The 9,349-nt window shown below is 35.9% G+C and overlaps 1 protein-coding gene across 1 annotated transcript in view; it reads left to right on the plus strand.

The window, feature by feature from the left end:
* HLTF (helicase-like transcription factor) overlaps nt 1-9,349 on the plus strand; it is a 64,902-nt gene that overhangs the window by 12,477 nt on the left and 43,076 nt on the right. The window contains exons 4-8 of the mRNA XM_010858121.1: nt 2,236-2,369; nt 2,903-3,000; nt 4,459-4,533; nt 4,694-4,885; nt 7,931-8,026. Of these exons, the coding sequence (XP_010856423.1) occupies nt 2,236-2,369; nt 2,903-3,000; nt 4,459-4,533; nt 4,694-4,885; nt 7,931-8,026 (595 nt within the window). The remainder of the gene's footprint in view (nt 1-2,235; nt 2,370-2,902; nt 3,001-4,458; nt 4,534-4,693; nt 4,886-7,930; nt 8,027-9,349) is intronic.

Genomic DNA, 9,349 nt, shown 5'->3' on the forward strand with positions numbered 1-9,349 from the left:
TTTTAATATTTCTCCCAGCAATCTTGATTCCAGCTTGTGCTTCATCCAGCCTGGCATTTTGCATGATGTACTCTGCATATAAGTTAAATAAACAGGGTGACAATATACAGCCTTGATATACTCCTTTCCCAGTTTGGAACCAGTCGATTGTTTCATGTCCTGTTCTGAGTGTTGGTTCTTGACCTGTGTACATATTTCTCAGGAGGCAGGTAAGGTGGTCTGGTATTCCCATCTCTTGAAGAATTTTCTAGTTTGTTGTGATCCATACAAGCTTTAGCATAGTCAATGAAGCAGATGTTTTCCTGGAATTCTCTTGCTTTTTCTATGATCCAGTGGATCTTGGCAATTTGATCTCTGGTTCCTCTGCCTTTTCTAAATCCAGCTTGTATATCCAGAAGTTTTTGGTTCACATACTGTTGAAGCTTAGCTTGGAACATTTTGAGCATGACCTTGCTAATGTGTGAAATGAGTTTAATTGTGCAGTAATTTGAACATTATTTGGCATTGCCCTTCTTTGGGATTGGAGTGAAAACTGACCTTTTCCAGTCTTGTGGCCACTGCTGAGTTTTCCAAATTTGCTGGCATATTGAGTGCAGCACTTTCACAGCATCATCTTTTAGTCTTTGAAATAGCTCAGCTGGAATTCCATCACTTCTACTAGCTTTGTTCGTAGTGATGCTTCCTAAGGCCCACCTGACTTTGCCCACAATGTCTTGCTCTAGGTGAGTGATCACACCATTGTGGTTATCTGGGTTTATCTTCTTTGTTATCTTTGGTGGTTATCTTCTTTGTATAGTTCTTTTGTGTATTCTTGCCACCTCTTCTTAATATCTTCTGCTTCTGTTAGGTCCGTCCATTTCTGTTCTTTATTGTGCCCATCTTTGCATGAAATGTTCCCTTGGTATCTCTAATTTTTTTGAGGAGGAAAAAAAAGCCTTTTAGTGTATTGGTTTTAGAAGTTTGGGAATGTTTGTTTAAATCTGGTTGTAAGCTGATAGGCTGTGATCAGTTCCAGATGAGTTTGATTTTGCCTGCACAGTGTTTAAATTTTTTCAGTTATTTCCAGTATTAAAATATCTGGACATTCTGCATTTTATGCATATTATTTTTTCCCTAATTATAAAACATTATTTACAAAATTTTCTCTTGATAAATGGAAGATCTGGTAATGCAGGATACTCATTTCCACTTGACATCATTTGACTGGAGCTAGGTAGTCGGAGAAGGCAATGGCACCCCACTCCAGTACTCTTGCCTGGAAAATCCCATGGACGGAGGAGCCTGGTAGGCTGCAGTCCATGAGGTCCCTAAGAGTCGGACACGACTGAGCGACTTCACTTTCACCTTTCACTTTCATGCATTGGAGAAAGAAACAGCAACCCACTCCAGTGTCCTTGCCTGGAGAATCCCAGGGGCTGGGGAGCTGGTGAGATGCCGTCTATGGGGTCGCACAGAGTCGGACACGACTGAAGTGACTTAGCAGCAGCAGGTAGTAGCTGTTGCATTAATTAGGCATATCCCTTCTTAGTTTTACCACCTGTTCCTTTTTTAAAATTCAGTGTCCTTGGTTATATTTTATATGCGTTTGTATTTGTGATCTAAATTTTAGTGTAGATTGTTTAGAATATTTAAAGGTGAGTTTGGAAGATAAATACTTAGCAGTGTCTTCTCACTTGTTTACTTGTTTTCTCCTTTTTCATTTCCTTTCTCAAGTTTTTCAGATGTTGAGAGTAAACTTTCAGTGAATCCTGAATCAGAAATAATTCTTTGAAATCATTCCCCATTTTCTCAGATTGAGTTGCTACACACAGTGGTTCTGTTAGTGAAAGCTCTACCTTCTCAAGTAAACTTATTATTTTACTTATCTTACAACCTTGGTAATAGGTTATCTTATGTATTTAAAGACTTTTATCCCATCTTAGTTTCTTCTGGCATTCTGATCCTAAAAACTGCCCTTTCCTTCTCATTGTTGGTCCTCCTCCATGTTCTTTTTCTTGCTAGTCTGCCCAGTTAGTTCCTTTTTGTTGTGGTTGATCAGTTGCTATCATGTCCGACTCTGCAACCCCGTGGACTGTAGCACTCCAGGCTTCTCTGTCCTTCACAATCTCTTTCTGTTTTACTTCCATGTAAAATTTGCATGTGACAGTTATTTAACATGATTCTTAATAGGACTTAAAATTAAATGTAAAAAAATAACTGTACTAACTTCTCGTTTTTTTCCCTTAATTATAATAGGGTAGTTCCTTTTGGTGCAAACAATACTTTTACCATGCCTCTGCAAATGACATTTTGGGGAAAAGAAGAAAATAGAAAAGCAGTTTTAGATGAGTTAAAGAAACATGGATTTAAATTGGGACCTGCACCAAAATGTAAGTTTAGGGTTTAATATACTATTATTTTGATACTGTAAGATGCCAGAATTATAAAACATTTATTCTCTTAAGTAATAGTTTTGAGTTTGGTTGACTAAATTAATTATTGCTGAAGCCTCCAAGTTCTTTTTTAGGACTATTTTTAAGGACATCCCTGAATTTTTTTTCTTTATTTTGAAGTAACAATAGATTCATAGGAGGTTGCACACATACACAGAAGAATGTACAGGGAGGGCCCTCCCCAGATTTCCCCCAGTGTAATACCTGGAAATCCCCGATTTTAAACATTCTTTTTAATAAGTAATAGACAAAAAGAGTTTCCTAATAGAGAATGAAAAAGTATTATTTGTGTTTCAGAAGTTCAAATCATGTGCAATTCTTTTAATGTATTTTTTGAATGACCTAGGAAATTTACCTTTAAAATGTTTAAAACGTGTATTAAGGAAAGTTTTAATTTAGCTTATTAGACAAGCTTTAAAAACAATTTACTAAAATATAATTTTGTATTCTTTTCATTTTGTAAATTACAGCTTTAGGGTTCAGTTTGGAAAGTGGTTGGGGCTCTGGAAGAGCTGGACCAAGCTACAGTATGCCAGTTCATGCTGCAGTACAGATGACAACTGAACAGGTATTCTTTTTTAAAATTTTGTAACCTGAAAGTGAATTTTAAATGTTGAAGATTGATGTTTAAAAATGAGATAAGTATGCATGTGCTAGTGTTAGTGATTTATGCTTTGATGTTTTTGTATTACTTGAAAAATTTTAAGTGTCCATAATTTTTAAAAAATTGAAGCTTGAAACTTATTCCTTCAGTAAGATTGCAAATTCAATGCTACAAAAAACTAGTTCCAAATCTTAGGCCTTAGTCTTTTTCTTACTTTTGTCTACTTTGTGATCCAGGATACTATTACATTGGGTTATGTGAAGTATGTGAAGTCACTCAGTCTGACTCTTTGTGACCCCATGGACTGTAGCCCAGCAGGCTCCTCCATCCATGGAATTTTCTAGGCAAGAGTACTTGGAGTGGGTTGCCATTTCCTTCTCCAGGGGATCTTCCCAACCCAGGGATCGAACCTGGATCTCCCACATTGCAGGCAGACGCTTTACCGTCTAAGCCACCAGGGAATTACATTGGTTTAGTTTGGGGGAACTGGAGAAGGCAATGGCAACCCACTCCAGTGTTCTTGTCTGGAGAATCCCAGGGACGGCGGAACCTGGTGGGCTGCAGTCTCTGGGGTCGCACAGAGTCGGACACGACTGAAGCGACTTAGCAGCAGCAGCAGCAGTTTGGGGGAAAATGGATATAAAATAGTGAAATCAATCTTCCAATTACACAATTACATTAAAAAAATTTTTGTCTCTACTCACCAGTGTTAGCCTTTTTATATTCTAAGGTAGTTAGTGTGTTTTCTCTGTTCATTGTTAGAAGGGCTTGAGCCTGTGTCTGGTGGGTAAACCCCAGATTACTTCTTACTTTTAGACTTGGCATGGTTTCTTCTGGACTGATGCTCTGTATTTATTTGCTAATTTACAAAAGTAATTATAACACATATATGTTACTATAAAATTGGGACAGGATCAGTTTAAAGAACCAACTAAATTAGCATTAAGATTGAAATTATTGTAATATTTTGTTGCACATAGCAAGTTTCTGATCATAGTATTAATCAATGTAATGTCATTTACTTGAAAAAGTCAAATATACCTGATAGGATCTGCTAAAATGGTTTGAATACAGCTAGTAGAATCATAGAATTTCAATGGCAGAAGGAACCTTAGATACACTCTAAATCTAGTTCATTCTGTTTGTTTTGCCGTAATAAGATACAGGGCCATATAAGTTAAATGTCTTGCCCAAAGTTATATAAAGGTTTATTTGTGACAGAGCTGTGACTGAAACCCAGGACTTCAAACTACAGCCCATATTTTTTCAACTGTAATAGAGCAGTGTAGTATCTCAAAGAATTAATATATTTTATGTACCTTTGGTATGCAACTCTTTTAGTTAAATGACTAGAAGTCTCTGAATTAAGTGCAGTTATTAATTGGTTTGTTTCACTATGTTTCTTGTTGCTGTTTATGGTAGCTTAAGACCGAGTTTGACAAATTGTTTGAAGATTTAAAAGAAGATGATAAAACTCAGGAAATGGAACCAGCTGAGGTACTGAGCCAGTATTTTATATCTAAAACTATTTGAAATTTTAAAATGTAGCATTAATATATACTTTTTTTTTTTATCAGATCAACTGTTTTCCAGATTCTTTGTGGGGTTTATTATAAGAAAGGACTTACTATATTTCTGTTTATGGCATTTCTTATAGGCTATTGAAACACCATTGCTTCCACATCAAAAACAAGCTTTAGCTTGGATGGTTTCACGGGAAAACAGTGAAGAACTTCCGCCATTCTGGGAACAGCGAAGTGACTTATACTATAACACAATAACAAATTTTTCTGAAAAGGACCGACCAGAAAATGTTCATGGAGGAATTTTAGCTGATGATATGGGTTTGGTAATTACATTTTTTATTAAGTTAATAACATTTTATTTTTTAACTAAGATTTTTTTTAACTTTATTTATTTGACTTCACTGGTTCTTTATTGCTGCACACAGGCTTTCTCTTGTGGCGAGCAAGGGCTACTCTCCAGTTGAAGTGAGCAGGCTTCTCATTGTAGTGGCTTCTCTTGTAGTGGAACCCAGGCTCCAGAGCTCACGGGTTTCAGTAATTGCAGCACACAGGCTACGTAGTTGCAGCTTGTGGACTTCAGAGCACAGACTTAGTAGTGCTTAGCTAAGCCTGCTGCATGTGCCATCTTTCTGGTCCAGGGATTGAACCTGTGTCCCCTGCATTTCCAGGCAGGCTCTTCTCCTCTGGGCATAAGGGAAGTTCAGTAACTTAAGATTTATATGAAGTGATCTTAAAGTAGATAGAGATGGGAATATATTGGTGCCAATATGGGAATAGATATCACTATAAGTGTAGAATGTAGTTTTTCTTTTCACTTAAAATAATGCTGAATTTTTCTTCTTTTTCTTTCTTTTGGCTTGTTTGCCCAAGGTACAATTAAAATAATTGGCAGTAATGATATAAACATGTTTCTCAATTTCTTTTGAAATTTAAGATTGCTTATCTTTTATAGGTTTTATTAAAGGAAAGACATGATTTGTTACATCAGCAGTTTTTATACTTTTTGGTTTTGATAATAAATTTTTAATTTTAACTCATTACTTGCTAATAGAACTAGCATATTTTTCAGTGAAAAGTGCACTCCAAAACAAAAACAGTTTTGATGAGAAAACTGGCATTGTTTTACATTTTTGCAAGTCTCTTTAATGTGTAGCTGAATAGTTGATAGCTGATTTCTTATACCTGTTTTTTCATTCATTCTGTTGTTTTCATTGAGATATACAGAGAAGATTAGTCCTCACATAGATATGTATTTGAAAGAGGTATACTTATGCAGTTTTTTTGGATAACTAGATCTTCTTTGCCAGAACATCAAAATTAAGCAAGTGTTAGTTTATTAAAGGGCCTCCCTGGTAGCTCAGCAGGTAAAGAATCCACATGCAATGCAGGAGACCCCGGTTTGATTCTTGTGTCGGGAAGATCCACTGGAGAAGGGATAGGCTACCCACTCCAGTGTTACAGCTTGTGGGCTTCTGTCTAGTAGTGGTAGTTGTGGCATTATATATATGCCACAAGTGGTAGCTGTGGCATATATATAATTTCTATATATATATGGGCTCTGTAGTTGTGGGGCATGGGCCTAGATCCCCCTGAGCACTTGGGATCTTAGTTCCTCAGCCAGGGCTCGAATCCACATCCACTGCATTGGAAAGTGGATTCTTAACCACCAGACCACCAGTGAAATCCCTATTAAAGGTTAATAGTTAGAATGTGGAACTTTTCTTTTTGGCTGTGCCATGTGACATGCAGGATCTTAGTTCCCCACCCAGGGATTGAACCTGTGCTCACTACACTGGGAGTGCAGAGTCTTAACCCCTAGACTGCCAGGGAAATTCTGATAATGTAAAAATTAAATATCATGTCAGTGAACTTTTTATAGTCTGTTCTGTTAAAATTCATTGGTGTAGCTTGCACATTGCATGGATATTTTACCCATGCATGATTTTGTAACATTAGGTATTGCTCATTTGGAATATATTGGTTTTCTGAGTTACACAGATCTGCCAAATGTTGATACATTTCACTATATAATATAAAAAATTTTATGTTCGTGGGTATTACTTCTGATCTTATTAGAAAGGCATTTACATTTGGGAAGCTTCTGTGCTTATGGTGTTGATACAAGTTTTCTAATATAAATTTTGCTTAAAAGCTCAAATTTTATCATTAACCACAAACATTGTCAGTTTTTTCCTTTGGAATTGATAGGCTCACTTTGTTCGTAGGCTCACTTTATTCATTTTTCAAGAAAATGTCTGCGCTCAATCATAAATAACTAGTTGTCAGTCATTCTTTCAAGTTAAAATGGTGATACTTGAAAATGATGATGTACGGTAATTAGCTGAGTTGCAATTCAGTCTCAAGTGATTTTTCTCTAGATAACATTCATGTTTTGGTATGGAAAAGAAGTATTTTGTGTTCTTCCCATCTTATTACAAGAATAGTTAAAAGATCCATACTTAAGAGGTGAGATTTGGTAAAATGAATGTGTACTGCTTTATCAAGAGCATTCTTCAAGTAAAACATTTTTTTTCTTTTTACTGTATGTGTTAGTTAGAAATACGTTGACTCCTGGTATAGTACAGTGTCAACTGCTTTGTTTTATGCTAAGGCAGCAGCAGCAGCTTTGCCCACCATTGCATTTTGTGGTATTACTACAAATATCCAACACAAAGTTTGAGTAATATCAAAATATTTTTGACTGTACACACTCCTGAAAGAGTCCTAGGGGGAACTTCTAGGAGCTATGGACCACACTTTGAAAATGGCTGCTTTACACTGCTTCCAACTTGAAAGAGATTTATTTCTGTGTTGCTCACTATAAATTCAGCTAAATAGTGGAAAATAATGAAAATTTTTATATTTCTACTTTTAAAAAATACAAAAGAAGTATCTTGTCCTTTATGCTCTATTGGTAAGATGTAGCCTTTAACTTTTGAAATTAAATTAAGTTTAATAAAATAATGACCTTATGTTCATATTGGAATTACTAATCATTTTAAGTTAGCTTTGAATTATATGGCAGGCAAATAGTTGTGGTGTCATGATAAAGTTATTAGTTCAGGGTTAAATGTGAAATTTTAAATGGCAGTTGTTCAATAAAATAACATTTCTCAAAGATGGTTATAGTGTTTTAGAGTAAATTATTTAATAACTCCCAGTAATACAGAATGGTAAGACATTTGCTAATGTAATCAGTGAAATAACTTCATTAATATGTATATTATTTAGCATAATAATCAGCACACTTCTTTGGCCCTGAATGCTGTTTGATATTTTCTTACTTTATTTAAAAATTGGTTTTGAAATGTTTTCTGGTCATCTGGGTTTCAGAATCTTACCTGTTTTCTTTGTAAAACATTTTATAGGGCAAAACTCTGACAGCCATTGCTGTGATTCTTACCAACTTCCATGATGGCAAGTCTCTTCCTGTTGAAAGAATTAAGAAAAATCAACTGAAGAAGGTAAAGTATTAGTGTTTTTTTTTCTAAACTCTCTGGTTTATTGTAAAACTTAAATTTTGTCATTAAAAAATTATTGGTAAAAAGTTGATAATACCCAGTTTTTAGAGGTATGATGAAATGGCCTTGTATATTGCTGATGAGAGTGAAAGTTGATACTACATTTTGAAGTCAGTTTGTAATATGTATCAGAAGCATTAAAAGCATTTATAATCTTTGACTCAGTAATGCCATTTCAAAAAAACTGTCTGAAGAAGTTATCAGAAATGTATTTATTCCAAAGAGAAAAATACAGCTTTATTGCCACAGCATTATTTTAAACACAGAAAAGCAATACCTTTCAATAAGATGAGAATTAACTTATTATCCAACTATAAAATCCTATTTTTGAAGAATACTTTCATGGTCTTTTTTAGTTAAAAAAAAGAGGCCAGGTACATCTTCTACAGAATTTGAATCTTCATTTGTAAATACATATTTGTATATGTCTTAAGTGTAGTCACACATACTGTATGTGCCAAAATGTTAATAGTGATAATTCTGTCCTATTGATGAGCATATGGGTGACTATTCTTGATACTTATGTATGTTTTTATATATAGTGTGTATACACATAATATATTTATATTCAGAACCACTTCAGTATTCTTGCCTTGAGAACCCATGAACAGTATGAAAAGCCAAAAAGATAGGACACTGAAAGATGAACTCCCCAGGTCGGTTGGTGCCCAATATGCTACTGGATATCAGTGGAGAAATAACTCCAGAAAGAATGAAGAGATGGAGCCAAAGCAAAAACAAAACCTGTTTGTGGATGTGACTGGTGATAGAAGCAAGGTCCGTTGCTGTAAAGAGCAATATTGCATAGGAACCTGGAATGTTAGGTCCATGAACCAAGGCAAATTGGAAGTGGTCAAACAGGAGATGGCAAGAGTGAATGTCAACGTTCTAGGAATCAGCGAACTAAGATGGACTGGAATGGGTGAATTTAACTCAGATGACCATTATATCTACTACTGTGGGAAGGAATCCCTTAGAAGAAATGGAGTACCCATCAAAGTCAACAAAAGAGTCCGAAATGCAGTACTTGCTGCTGCTGCTAAGTCGCTTCAGTCGTGTCCAACTCTGTGCAACTCCATAGACGGCAGCCCACCAGGCCCCGCTGTCCCTGGGATTCTCCAGGCAAGAACACTGGAGTGGGTTGCCATTTCCTCCTCCAATGCATGAAAGTGAAAAGTGAAAGTGAAGTCGCTCAGTTGTGTCTGACTCTTAGCGACCCCATGGACTGCAGCCTACCAGGCTCCTCCGTCCATGGGATTTTCCAGG

This window comes from Bison bison, unplaced genomic scaffold (assembly GCF_000754665.1).
Source record: "Bison bison bison isolate TAMUID 2011002044 unplaced genomic scaffold, Bison_UMD1.0 scf7180017864384, whole genome shotgun sequence".
Lineage (NCBI taxonomy): Eukaryota > Metazoa > Chordata > Mammalia > Artiodactyla > Bovidae > Bison > Bison bison.